Consider the following 14,224-nt stretch of genomic DNA (forward strand, 5'->3'; position numbering starts at 1 on the left):
CTTCATTGTTGCAGAGAATTTTTGAACTTGAATCCCTTTGAATTTGTAGTGTTGTATGAAATGACTTGTGTAGAATGTGTATGTCCTCTTATTGATTTGGGTGGTGGAAGCCCTTATTTATAAGAATGAACACACTTTGACTTGCAACTTGGACTTATTTTTATTGGATTTGAACACCGTAGACTTTGATTTAGATTCGTCAGTTATCAGATTGTACTTGAACATTTTTTGACCCAACTAGTTAATTCAAAATAAAATGTATTTATCTTGGTAATCCACCAAAGTACGTAAGACCCAAATTTAGCATAGACTCTATGTGAATTTTGATTTAAATACATTTAAAACCCAAACTAATTGTGGATTTTGTTTTGGAACTCAATTATTAATCAATTTATTTTTATGTTTTTAATTGATAATTTATTCCAAAATTTGATGTAAACAACAAGAAATGCTAATTTTTTAAAATGACTAATGTGATACAGCACCGAATCCTCGATCAGTTCGTGGACATAAAGCGAACAACACAAAGTCACCTAATAAATTATACACAAACAAATCGCAGTCAGAGACACAGACACAGACGCTTCCATGGATAGATACCATGTTAAGTGAGATGTCGAAGCTGAATTCTTAAGATTAGTTCATTTCAAGGTTGAGTTGATGGTGATGTCAAGTTAATGCGTTCACAACTCCAACTTCCAACCATACTTTGGACTGTTGTAGTCGTATCTTCTATCCTTGACTTCCACAAGAGGACCTCAGATATTTACATCCTAGGCCCAAATGCATAATTGCCCAGAAAAAAAGAGGAGAAAGAAGAAAAGTGTGGAAAGCAAATGAATTATTCCTCTACATCATCATTGATTTCATGTTTAATCCACCAAGATTGGTCTCCCTAGTAGATATTACAATCAGATTAAGAATTGAAATAGCAACCCCACTTTCTTGATACCGTCAAGTTGGCCTTTGTTGACACGTCTCAACTACTCGCAAAGGCCAATTTCATTGTTTTACATGGAGATTTCTTTACGTGCCTGTGAAAACCCAAGAAGTAGGTATCACCACTGATTGGTTCATCTCTGGTCATAGTATGACATGCATTTGTGGCCATACAAGTCGACCTTAGAAGTCCACAAGCCACAATCAGCCTCCAGGACAGATGAGCAGAGTTGAGATTAAGATGTATGGCTATTGTTTACCATTTGGCTATGCTCATCTGAAACAAGAAGCCATGTTAGATATATGTCATGAAGAGCACCCGCAAGAAATCAATTTATGACAACAGAAGGCATAAGGTATATTGAGATAAATAGGAAGTGGGAACAAAGTGAAAGAGTTCTCAGGTATTTTTGCTTCAACTACACTGGTGAAAATGGAGCAAACCAAGGTGAGCCCTTGGTCAATCTTTACTCTTTAGTGGCATACACTGTTGAGAAGTCAACAATGTGATTGATTCTCACACCATAAAGCAATAGACATATATCAATGTAGAATCAGATTATTGAAGACTCTCGGGAGGATCTCAGTGGAAGTCATGCAATCACATCACTTACTTGTGTAGGAAAAATCTAACATACTAAAAAATGGAAAGTAAATGTTGACAATGCATTATGCATTTGAAGGATATTTTAGTGATCTCAGTGATATAGTAGATAGTCCCAGAAATGTAGGTTTATCATGGTTACCTTAACAAACAAAGTTGCGTCATTCTGGAACCCCCAAAACAACTTTGAGATAAAGCTCCACAGAATTTGTAACCAAAAGGCCAAGAACCAAGCTATATAAACCTAGAACCACAGTTCAAATTGAGTTTTTCAACATATTGGCATAAGAAAGAGTAGAGTACAGCATACTTTGATGCTGCACAAGAACATAAATGTAGCTATGATCTCCACCGCGGACACATACGACACCAACTTTGCAGTATTTCAGATTAACAAACAGAATCAGTCATGCATCCCATCCAGTGAACCAGAACACCATCCTCAGACAAGTACTCTCCAACATAATATTCCTCAAGTCAAGATGTGTTGTTTAAGACAATGTTTGGATCTTCTTCATCAGAATCAAACTCGACCTGCAAGAAAATGAGCAATCAAACAGTCAGCTGATAAGCAATTTTACTTCATAAAAGCTTTATTGCCCACAATTACATAATCAAAAATGGCAAGAAGAACGACCAAAACCAGCCTCTGGCTAAAAATTCAGCATTTTCCAACAGAATTGACAACTAAAAAGTGCAAAACTAAACTCACATTTTCATCCTTAAACCACCTGCCATGGCAATCACGCTTCCATCCAGCAGCCGTGAACTTCAGTTCCCTCTCTTGACGCTCTCGGTAATCTAATGGCTGCATCTCTCTGATGAGTCCCTTGTGCGATCCTTCAATTTCAATAGAACTACCGTTACTACCAGAATCTCCACCACATGACGTCACCAGATTACCTATTGCAGATTTCATCTCTGGTTGTTCAACTCCACCAGGAAACACCTCAGAAGCAGCTTGCCGTGCTCGCTCAATTAAGGGTCTGCTAGTTGATTTCCGTTGTTTAACTGAGGCGTTGGCCACAGCGTTGGTGCTGACACAATCTGATAATGCCAATCGCTTATTAACCTCTTCTTCCATAGCCAATTCTCTATCTTTATGCCTCAACTCGGCAGCTCGATGCCGTGAACCATTCACATGTGCCTGGATACAAATTCCAAAGATTTTAGGCGTTTCCATTGAAGGTTTCTTATATGAATTTGAATACATGGAGTCTACGTCCATATATTCAACGTAATACAAACCTCACCAATAAAGTCAAAGTTACAAATTTTCAAATCATTAGTGTTTCTTTTCTCAGACAAATGAAATTAAAACTAATAGAACAAAAATCAATAACTGATATCACGCCACCTCAAGTTTTAAATCCTTAAACCCAAAGGCAACCTATTACTTCTCCCAAAACATTGAATTGATCAGAAAACTTTGCATTATAAAGGAAAACACAGAACGTAATCTTAAAGGTTTTACAGTAATTCTTACTGAGAGCATAATCGGAGTGTCGAGTACGGGATTGTTAGGGCAGATAATGCAAGCGAATTTGCCATTGGGAAGTTTCTTGTAGGCAGAAGCTTCTAAGCCTTCGATAATCAAATCGTCGACTCTTCTCTTCCGGTACTGCGCCTCACGAGCCCAGCTATCGCCGCCGAACACGCTCATCTCCACATAAGTCTGTAACTCGGCAACGGAAAATTTCCGAGCAGATGAACTATCCGGCGAGCTGGCGTCCGCTGGATATTAAAGCTGATCTTTTCCCCGTAAAATTGGAGATAACTCCCTCGCATTTGAACTGGTTGCAATTTGACCCTCTAAAATGTCCAAAATTGTATTTTAATCCCAAATATTTAGCTTATATTGGGCCTATTTTGTGATCCATTTTTAATTGGGCCAACTTCTTGGTTACTTTGTTGTTCAAAATCTTATTTCTGATCTTTTAATCTTCAACTTCTCTTTTTCTTTTCATAATATAATATATTTTCAACTATGATTGCATATTTAAATAGTATAGAACAACAGAGTGATCACAAGAAAACAACCATATTATTATTTCAAAATTAAAAACCACATCATAATTTGGAATTAATCATATGATAATTTATATCAAAAATTAAGACAACATTACATTAACCCTCTGATTATTCGTTGAAAATCGTTTAAATTACAAATAGAAACGAACATAAAAGAAACATCTCATCTCTTTCCAACATGATCAATTAATACCAACGGATCAAGGGCCAGACGGCGAACTTCATGAGGCCAGCCTTGCAATGGAGGCCGTTGTGCTCCCCGCACGCGAAGTAGTACGGCTGCCATCTCTTGAGCACGAACTCAAATCCCTCGCCCGCCCCCTCATTCACCTCTCCTATTTTCTTTGCTCTTCTCAGGTCGCAGCTCCGGAAGCTCCAGAAATCCGACAGTAAATACACACTGTGGGGGAATGTGGTGTCGTTTGGTGGATCATATTTGAACACTGCATCCATGCATGCACCCAACATGTATAAATAATTAACTCACCAATATATAACTGCATGCACGTTATAAGATGGAAACTTAGATCAATTAATACGTACCCAAAGTATCGTTCAAGTAAAAGGGACCATTCTTGATAGCCCAGTCCGTGTAGTTATAACCAAACCGCCAGTTTTCTGATCCACCAACAACGAATCTGCTGGAAGGCTGCTTGTGCCTATGTCCCCAGAACCAGTAGTCATTAGCAGTATGGTTCCAATTTGGTACTGCAACAGTGTGATTCCAGTTTGCTGCGGCAGTGTAGTTCCAGTTTGCCATCCCAATCCCAAACATGAAAGCAGCTGCCACCACAACAAGTAACAGTTCTGCACTTTTCACACCCATATATATATATGGCACGTTACTATTTGTATGTATAGTGTAATAGTGATGCGATATGAATATATTGATAGTGTAATGATTTTTGGAAGGTAGATCAGATGGGTATTTATAGTTATACTTATGGGAATGAGTAGTCAAGAATGATATGTAATATATAATTAATTATGATGTTAAGTTGGTTGGTGAGATGAATGGTGATGGAGGGAAATAAGAAAAGACTAATATACCCTTAGTATGAAAAGGTAGGGACAAAGGCGTAAAAAGAGATATTAAACCTATCACTCACGTGGATAACCTCAGATACGGTTAAGGGCAATCTGATACCCGAAAAAGTTGGGCCACGATCGCAAGATGACTTATCGTGGAAGCGGGTCTTAGGATCGTGCAGAGGACACGAAAAGGGATCAGTATAAAAAGAAGAAGGAAGAAAGGAAAAGGGGTTGGTCTAGCTTTCATATTTCACTTTTTATATTCTTTAGTATTCCTCTTACCCGATAAAATTCTCTATACTGACTTGAGCGTCGGAGTATCTACGCCGGAACCTATCCCGGCTAGGTAACGCGTATTCTGTTTTCAGGGTATAAAGGGTTCGATAGAGGGACAGGGGCGATAACAAGCGCGACCCGCGATCTCGGTCGGATCATTTGGCGCCGTCTGTGGGAACGTCAGGTGACGGATTGGAACGCGTTGGAGACATGGAGACGCCTGCAGAAGATCAAGCACCCGTTATACACTTACCACGGCAAGAAATGGATACTCCCATGACTGATCGGGAGGGAACCGTGCAACTGACACGACGGGAATTACAACAAATGATGGAAGAAGCAGGGAGGAAGGCGCTGGTAGCCTATGAGAGGAGAACGGCAACTCCATTGGAAAAGGAAATAGCGGGAAAAAGGTTGTTTCAGGAAAGAGTCGAGGTGCAAGACAATGAAGGAATGAGTAGACCGGGGGCGAATAGGAGGGGTCCGCAACCCTCTGATGTGGGATCCAGTAGCAGGGCCTTAAGTCGTCCCAGGGGACCAGCCATATCTCGTGCTGAGGTGGATAATGTTAGTAAGCAAATAGCCCAGTTAGGAAAGCAAATAGACGAACTCAAGAAGAGAGGCGAAATAGTAGCTCACAATCGTAATTCGCCATTTGCTAACCGTATACTTACTGAACTGGTCAACCCGAGCTTTAGGATGCCCGACCTCCCGAAGTATGATGGAACTCGGGATCCACAAGAGCATCTGGCTGCTTTCGATATGGTAATGAATTTATATGGACAGTCGAGCTCTATAATCGCCAAGTTGTTTGTCACCACGCTAACGGGAAAGGCCCAAGAATGGTTTACGAACTTGCCCCCGGGCAGCATAGATACGTATGAGCAACTAGCACAAAAGTTTGCATTCCACTTTGCGAGCAAGAGAAAACAGAAAAGATCAGCTACACATTTATTTACTATTCGACAAGGGGAAAAGGAAAGTCTGAAAAACTTTATGGGACGTTTTAATAATGAAACGTTGGAGGTGCAGGATCTTAGGATAGACATGATGACCAGTATCCTAATCCATGGTTTGAAGAAAGGAGTTTTTGCATCGGCTTTAGCACGGGACCCGCCAATAGATGCAGAGCAGTTGATGGCAGTGGCGCAAAAATACATCGATGAAGAGGAGATGAATGCGATGAAGGATGAGGAGTGGAGGGTTACATCAGAACGAGCAAGAGATGGGAGATTCACCAGAGATCGGGATGCGCGACCAAAAAAGGAAAAAGAAAGGGAACCTCCTTATCAGCCGAAATATAGCAGGTATACCCCTTTAAATATGACTAGGGCTAAAGCCCTTATGCTGGTGGAAAAAGATAATGTTTTGATGTGGCCGAGACATACGAGGATTACTCCAGCTAAAAGACATTCGAACAAGTATTGCCGTTTTCATCGAGAAAGAGGGCATGATACGGAGGAATGCTATCAATTGAAAGACGAGATAGAGCGACTGGTGCGACAAGGGTATTTCAGGAGGCAGAACCCTCATACTTTTGAAGAGAGACGAGATGGGAGAGGCAGATCGAGTAGTAGGGACCGCAGGTCAAATTGGGCAGGGGAGCGAAGGACTCAAACAGTGGCGGAGAACGCGCCTGTGAAAGGCATTATCCACACTATTGCAGGAGGATCAGAGGGATGGTCGAGAAGAGCTAGAAGGAGATTCGAGAGAGAGACTAGGTGGGAGCGACGTAAGCAAGGGGTGCATATAGCGAGCACCCACGAGATCGTATTTGGAGATCAAGATGCAGGAACCAGGGTCGTGACAGATAACGATCCCATGGTGATACGAATGGACATAGCAAACTTCACAGTCCATAAGGTTTTGATAGACAACGGGAGTTCAGCAGATATAATATTTAAGGAGGTATTGAATAAGATGGGGCTTGATAATATAAGGTTGGAGCCAGTCACGATTCCCCTGGTGGGGTTCGGAGGAAGCGAGGTCGCATCACTGGGGACAGTGAACTTACCGGTCTCCTTGGGAGAAGAGCCGAAACGTAAAACATTGATGGTAAAATTTCTAGTCGTTGATATGCCTTTTGCTTACAATGTTATCCTGGGGAGACCTGGGCTTAATTCTTTCAGGGCAGTTGTATCAACATATCACCTTAAGATGAAGTTCCCTACTCTAGCTGGAATAGGGGAGGTTGCGTGCGATCAGATAGAAGCCAAAAGGTGTTAAAGAGTGAAAAAAATGAAAAGAGAAAATTTCAAGGAGAGAAGAAAGAAGATTGGCAGGCACTGAAAGCGGGGAGAATCGAACCCGTTGACCATAAAGAGGTAGAGTTGATACAAGGAGACCCGACCAAGGTCACCAAAATAGGCTCCAACTTGGGACAGTTCGAGGGAATCCTGATTACCTTTTTAAGAAGTAACGTGGATATGTTTGCATGGGATCCGTCAGATTTCCGGGGTATAAACCCCGAGGTGATAGTACACAGGCTAAACGTAGACCCATCCATGCGACCTGTCCAACAGAAGAAACGAACTTTCGGAGGTGAAAAAAATGCGATCATCGAGGGAGAGGTGAATAAACTACTTAAAGCAGGTTATGTATCCGAGGTTCAATATACGGATTGGTTGGCCAATGTGGTCGTGGTGCCGAAGCCAGGGGGTAAGTGGAGAATGTGCACAGACTTTACGGATCTCAATAAGGCATGTCCGAAAGACCCTTACCCGCTTCCCAGGATTGATGTCCTAGTTGATTCGACGGCTGGATACAAGACATTTTCCATGATGGATGCGTATCAGGGATACCATCAGATTTTTATGGCACCAGAAGATCGAATAAAAACATCCTTTGTAACTGACCGTGGGATTTATTGTTATAATGTTATGCCTTTTGGATTGAAAAATGCAGGGGCAACATATCAAAGGTTGGTGAACAAGATGTTTGCTCGACAGATAGGGAAAACCATGGAGGTGTATGTGGATGACATGTTGGTTAAAAGTCAACAACCAGACGGTCATTTGGAGCATTTGAAGGTAGCTTTTGCTATCATGAAAGAACATGGGATGAAGCTTAATCCTAGCAAGTGTACATTCGGAGTAGGCGGGGGCAAATTTCTTGGATACATGGTCAGCGAACGTGGGATTGAAGCTAATCCAGAGAAGATAGAGGCCATACTGAACCTGAAGTCGCCTACATCCATTAAGGAAGTTCAGAAGTTAACAGGTAGAATTGCTTCTCTTAATCGCTTTATTTCCAGATCTGCAGATCGCAATTTACATTTCTTTAAAATATTGAGGAAAGTAAAAGGATTCAATTGGACCGAGGAATGCGAGCAAGCTTTTCAGGAGTTAAAGACTTATCTGAGATCGCCGCCTCTTTTGGCGAACCCTAAAGAGGGGGATGTATTATATCTTTATTTGGCTGTTTCTGATAATGCGGTTAGTTCAGTATTGATAAAAGAAGAGGGAAAGATGCAGAACCCGGTGTACTATGTAAGTAAGATGTTGCAAGGAGCGGAAACTAGATATGCGGAGATCGAAAAGTTAGCGTTGGCGGTGGTGGTGACAGCCAGGAAGCTAAGGCCATACTTTCAATCACATCGGATAGTGATACGAACTAATCATCCACTCCGAAACATTCTTACCCGACCAGAGGCTTCGGGTAGAATGATAAAGTGGGCAGTTGAGTTGGGGGAGTTCGACATCACCTATCAGGCTCGTACAGCAGAAAAAGCTCAGATTTTGGTTGACTTCATGGTGGAGATATCCGGTACTCAGAAAGATGTAGAGACATGGATGTTACATGTGGATGGATCCTCCAATGCTAACAATGGTGGAGCAGGGATATTGATCGAGGGACCAGCAGGCATGGAGATTGAGGTCGCTGCTCGATTGTCTTTTCCTGTTACAAATAATGAAGCCGAGTACGAAGCTTTACTCTTGGGTTTGGAGCTAGCATTAGAAGCTGGAGCGCAGATTCTTGAAATATACACGGACTCGCAACTAGTTGCCATGCAGGTTGAAGGAATATATGAAACTAAAGAAAGATCTATGACAGATTATCTGAAGAAAGCAAAAGAATGGATGCAGAAATTCTCCAAGTGCACCGTGCGGCAAATTCCCAGGAATGAGAATGAAAGAGCAGATGCGTTATCAAAGTTAGGAGCCACGCTGGCAGGAATAAAGAATAGGAAAATCACAGTGATCGTAAAAGAGCGATCAGCGATCTCCGAAGGAATAGAAACTAATATGGTAACTTCAAGATGTCTGTGGATAGAGGATATAGCAGCATACCTGAGGGAGGGGATTTTGCCTACTGATGCCGGACATGCTAGGCGCATTAAATTTAAGGCTCCAAGGTTCGCCTTAGTTGGAACACAATTATATAAAAGAACAGTTGAGGGACCCCTCCTCAAATGCTTAGAAGACGCACAAGCCAGGTATGTTCTACGAGAGATTCATGAAGGTAATTGTGGAAATCATTCGGGGGCTAGATCCTTAGCTCAGAAGGTGACCCGGCAGGGATATTTCTGGCCCACACTAATGAAGGATTGCAAGGAGTTCGTACGAAGATGTGAGAAGTGCCAGAAATTCGCCTCACAAATCCACACTCATGCGGTCCCGATGATCCCTGTCCCCATCACATGTCCATTCGACCAGTGGGGTATAGACATTATAGGACCGTTTCCTCCAGCACGAGCTCAGAAAAAGTTTGTCATAGTTGCAGTAGAATACTTTTCGAAATGGGTGGAGGCAGAAGCTGTCTCAAAAATCACGGAAGGAGAAGCAATAAACTTTATATGGAAAAATATCATCTGCAGGTTTGGAATACCTCGGATATTGATATCCGATAATGGGACCCAATTCCAAGGGAGGAAAATAATTGCGTGGTTGCACGAGCTGAAGATACAGCAAAATTTCACGGCGGTAGGACATCCCCAATCGAATGGTCAGACAGAGGTCACAAACAGAACCATATTGCAACATCTGAAAGCCAGGTTGAGTTCGAAGGCAGAATGGAGTGATGAGCTCCCAGGAGTACTATGGGCCTATAGAACAACTCCTCGAACCTCAACAGGTGAGACTCCATTTTCTTTAGTTTATGGTTCTGAAGCTGTAATTCCTGCAGAGATAGGAGAAGAGTCGCAAAGGATTACAGACTTTGATCCAGGAAGAAATGGAGAACAACGTGCATTCGACCTAGACATATTGGAGGAGAAAAGAGAAGCAGCGCGGATAAGGATGTTACACCATAAAAGCCTAATGCTGAGAGGTCATGATAAGAACTTGAAGCCCAGGTCGTTACAGGTCGGGGACCTGGTATTGAGAAAAGTGGAGGTCTCGAGGCATGTAGGAAAACTCGATCCCAACTGGGAGGGACCTTTCAAAGTGGTTGAGATCGTCGGGAAAGGCACGTACAAGTTGCAGGATGCTCAAGGCAAAGAGTTACCCCGACCATGGAATATTCAAAACCTCAAGAGATTTTATGTTTAAAAATCTCTATCTATTGATATAGTACTGGAAGATAGGGAAAAGATCGTTACGTTCGTAAAGAACGATCTTAGGAAAGTTAATCTGTAAAAGATTATGTGGTCTGAAAAAGACTAATGTAAGCAATGACCTGTGAAAGGTTAAAGCCAATGACCTGCGAAAGGTTAGAGCCTGACCTGAAAAAGGTCACTAAAGTTAGCTTCCCTTTATCTGTGAAAGATCGTTTCAATTTTAAAGCTCCATCTATTTCAAGTTTGCTACAAGTAGTAAGTTGATCACATTAAATTGTATCTGAGGAAGATCAAATTGTCAACACCTTTAAATAGCAAAAATACAGTGTCAGAAGAAGGATGGAAGTTACATATTTTCTATCTCATCCATAAGAATAGAAAATTCATCATTTTCAGGGGGGGTGTCATCCTCCTCGGGTAAGGGCTGAAGGTTAGCATCCAGACTGGGGTTAAGGCGAGATATATCAAAGTTTGGAGCAAATCCTTGAAGACGAGAAGTTTGAGATTTGCAGCGATCAAAACCTTGTAATAGGTAGTCGGCGGCTTTTATTTCTACAGCAGAGTCAAAGGTGGGGGTCTTTAAAAAGTCCCGAACGCCTTGGAGACGGATCCCTCGCACTTGCTGATTAAACTCCTCCGACTTTAAGAAGATCTCGCGACCTTCAGCAACGCCCACGATCTTCCCCGCTGCATGACCTGCATCAAAACCTCGTTTCTCTCCTTCAGCTGCTGCTTTGGAAGCCTCAGAAACCACGTGGGCTTCAAGCTCTTTGATGCGAGCCTCCTGGGTCGATATCGACCTCGACCATTCTTCTTCCTTGGAGGAAAAACGGGCAAGCTGGGCCCTCAAATCATGGATTATACGTTCCGCTGCTATTTGGTTATGGCGAAAGCCAGCACACTTCAGACTAAGACCACGCACGAAGTTGGATGCCTAAACAGAAAACAGTTAGGGAAATTCAGGGACAAGCCAAAATAATAAGCCGGAAAGAATACCTGAACAAGGGAGTGGGCGCAGTGTTCTTCCATTCGGGTAAATGAAGTTTGCAGGAGAGCTGCCTGATCGAGGGGAAGGCAATTAGCATCATACAGCTCCCACGAATCTTGGCCTGAGCGAGTTCGAAATACTGAACTGTTAGGAGAGATTTGCCAATCAGGGACCCATTTTTCTCCTTCCATTTGGGCCACAGGGTGATCGGGGCCCCGAAGTTCTGAGCGAGCAGTTCTCCAGTAGTCAGTAAGACCTCGCAGTACATCCATATTTCGCCTAATCTCAGACCCGGTTTCGGTTCCCTCCGAAGGTAATCCTCCACCAGACTGAGATTGAGTAGGTCCTAGGAGGTTAGGACGGAAGGGTGATTTTCCCCGGGATTTCCTCTTTCGGGAGGACTCAGCAACATCTCCATCGTTTAAAGCGTGATCCTGCAATCTCCAGCTAGAAGACGGAGCGGCAGGATGGTTAAGAGGAGGAAGATTGTGAGCACGAGTCTCTTCACTACCCACTTCGATGGGAATCGGACAGGGAGGAGTAGTAGTATCTGGGGTGGAAGAAACAGCTGCCACAGGTTGGGAAGAGGCAATTTGCATAGTAGCTTGAGCTTGCGACCGAGCCAGAATCTGAGCTCGCAGACGCTTATTAATGCGAGCTTGACTCACCATGGAAACTGTAAACAGGAGAATCCAGTTAAATGTGGTAGGATGAAATAAGAAAAAAAGGTAGAAAATCAGATCACCTAAGGTACCCTCCACCTGGAGAGGGGCAGGAGTTAGATGGGCGAGCCAAAGTATCTCTTCGACTAGAAGCTTCTTGGGATTATACCGGTAGGAAGTAATGCTGCTTATCTGATCCCCATCTAAGCCCTCACCTTCCGTAAGAGGGGTAGGTTTATCGACCTTCCAATCTAAGGAGAAAGGCCATTCGCGGCCAGAAGGGGGTCTAATAAAGATAAAATGAGATTTCCAGGGACCGACATTGGAGGTAAGGGGGTCGAGGAACCTACACTCCTTCCGGGAGGTTAAGTAGAAGAAACCATAGTCTCCAGATCGTGTGGAGGTCGTAAAGGAATATAACGACCAAAAATTTTCGAAACTTGGTTCAAACCTATGTACACGCATAACTATGATGAACAGAATAATGTGGCGTATGGAGTTAGGGGATAACTGCATAGGACATAGATTCAAGCGGCGAAGGATTAGAGCTACGCTAGGGGGCAAGGGAAAACGTAATCCTGCCTCAAAATGTTGCAGAGAAAAAGAACAAAACCCGGGAGGAGGGCGATGCATACGATCGGATGGTAAAGGAATTATTATCTCATAGCTAGAAGGAATGAAGAATTTCTCTTTTATCTTCTGTGGTTGTAACTTCACAGTGCTAACTATCTCGGCCCAGGGGGTAGGATGTACGACAGGTTGGGGATTCTCAGGAGCAGGAGCTATACTTAAATTTGGGTTTCTAGTACGATTAGAACGAGGTCTGCGTCTAGGAGGAACCAGATCCCTCAGAAGCATGTTGGAAGGAGCAGACGAGGAGATATCAGCAGAATTAGAGCCTATGTTAGAGGTATTAGAGGAAGACATGGTACCTGGAGGACTCGGAGAAGAAGAAGAGTTGAAGAAGAAACAGCCCGCTAGAGGAAGAAATACACACGAAGATGGAACGCCTCGCAGCAACAATACTCGAGAAAAAAGCGGAAGGGAGAGAACAATTTGAAATACGTCCGTATATATATATTTGGGAAGGCGGTGAAGAGATGACCGTTACCCAATCAGCACGTAACAGCTGTCCTTGTAAAAAACGTAAATCGATGCGCAGCTTGATAAAAGACACGTGGACAATCGTAAGGATATCAGGAGCTGCAAACGAGCCGTCGAACAGAGCTGTTCAACTTCTTGAAGTGATGACACTTCAAAAAGTGGGGGAGTAATGATGGAGGGAAATAAGAAAAGACTAATATACCCTTAGTATGAAAAGGTAGGGACAAAGGCGTAAAAAGAGAGATTAAACCTATCACTCACGTGGATAACCTCAGATACGGTTAAGGGCAATCTGATACCCGAAAAAGTTGGGCCACGATCGCAAGATGACTTATCGTGGAAGCGGGTCTTAGGATCGTGCAGAGGACACGAAAAGGGATCAGTATAAAAAGAAGAAGGAAGAAAGGAAAAGGGGTTGGTCTAGCTTTCATATTTCACTTTTTATATTCTTTAGTATTCCTCTTACCCGATAAAATTCTCTATACTGACTTGAGCGTCGGAGTATCTACGCCGGAACCTATCCCGGCTAGGTAACGCGTATTCTGTTTTCAGGGTATAAAGGGTTCGATAGAGGGACAGGGGCGATAACAAGCGCGACCCGCGATCTCGGTCGGATCATTTGGCGCCGTCTGTGGGAACGTCAGGTGACGGATTGGAACGCGTTTCCTAGTCTCCCACTTAGGTCTTCTTCATTGCTAAACCTAACTAAAAATTAAATTAAATTAAATTAGCAGCTATATATGTATTGTGGCTTATATTGATGCTAGTTAATTAATCTAATTGATCCTATCTAAATAAATTACAAATCATTGAACGTATATACAATAATATCATATATAAATATATATTGATATAAATATTTAATTCTTTTGTTATATATAATTTTATATATAATTCCATTTTTAACATCATTTAAATGAGTACTAGCTAAGTATTTAACACAGTGAAAACAATAACAAGAAATTAAAGGATTTAATTATCAAAAACCACATTTGACCTGCTGCAAGTCTCTTAATTACTCGACTCCGTACGATTTGGATTAGATTTTGTTTTCCTAATCCATTTATAAAAGGTCAACCCCACTCTGTAAT

General features: G+C 42.4%; 3 protein-coding genes across 4 annotated transcripts; 1 reads left to right on the forward strand and 2 right to left on the reverse strand.

Annotated features, from left to right (window-relative positions):
• LOC105169895 (sodium channel modifier 1) lies at positions 825-3,323 on the reverse strand. Of its 2 annotated transcripts, XR_002287538.1 has the most exons (4): positions 3,030-3,323; positions 2,256-2,690; positions 1,686-2,077; positions 825-1,216 (listed from the first exon to the last, which is right to left on the reverse strand). XR_002287538.1 is itself a non-coding variant. In XM_020695660.1 (3 exons), exons 1-3 carry the CDS (start codon positions 3,204-3,206, stop codon positions 2,021-2,023), a joined length of 669 nt encoding a protein of 222 aa, XP_020551319.1. In that variant the 5' UTR covers positions 3,207-3,323; the 3' UTR covers positions 1,360-2,020. The 2 variants fall into 2 exon arrangements, 1 of the variants encoding a protein (XP_020551319.1); XM_020695660.1 differs by lacking the exon at positions 825-1,216 and having other exon boundaries at positions 1,360-2,077.
• On the reverse strand, positions 3,761-4,400 carry LOC110012433. Its single transcript, XM_020696062.1, has 2 exons — positions 4,118-4,400; positions 3,761-4,017 (listed from the first exon to the last, which is right to left on the reverse strand). The coding sequence occupies exons 1-2, from the start codon at positions 4,398-4,400 to the stop codon at positions 3,761-3,763; spliced, it is 540 nt and encodes a 179-aa protein (XP_020551721.1).
• LOC105169896 lies at positions 5,093-7,108 on the forward strand. The gene has a single exon (XM_011090449.1). It carries the CDS (start codon positions 5,093-5,095, stop codon positions 7,106-7,108), a length of 2,016 nt encoding a protein of 671 aa, XP_011088751.1.

This window comes from Sesamum indicum, linkage group LG8 (assembly GCF_000512975.1).
Source record: "Sesamum indicum cultivar Zhongzhi No. 13 linkage group LG8, S_indicum_v1.0, whole genome shotgun sequence".
Classification (NCBI taxonomy): Eukaryota; Viridiplantae; Streptophyta; class Magnoliopsida; order Lamiales; family Pedaliaceae; genus Sesamum; species Sesamum indicum.

Coding starts and splice junctions, on each gene's coding strand:
- LOC110012433 (XM_020696062.1), bottom strand. CDS start 4,400: ATGGGTGTGAAAAGTGCAGAACTGTTACTTGTTGTGGTGGCAGCTGCT. Junction 4,018..4,117: donor TTACTTGAACGATACTTTGG/GTACGTATTAAT, acceptor GCATGGATGCAG/TGTTCAAATATGATCCACCA.
- LOC105169895 (XM_020695660.1), bottom strand. CDS start 3,206: ATGAGCGTGTTCGGCGGCGATAGCTGGGCTCGTGAGGCGCAGTACCGG. Junction 2,691..3,029: donor ACACTCCGATTATGCTCTCA/GTAAGAATTACT, acceptor ATTTGTATCCAG/GCACATGTGAATGGTTCACG. Junction 2,078..2,255: donor GGTGGTTTAAGGATGAAAAT/GTGAGTTTAGTT, acceptor ATTTTCTTGCAG/GTCGAGTTTGATTCTGATGA.
- LOC105169896 (XM_011090449.1), top strand. CDS start 5,093: ATGGAGACGCCTGCAGAAGATCAAGCACCCGTTATACACTTACCACGG.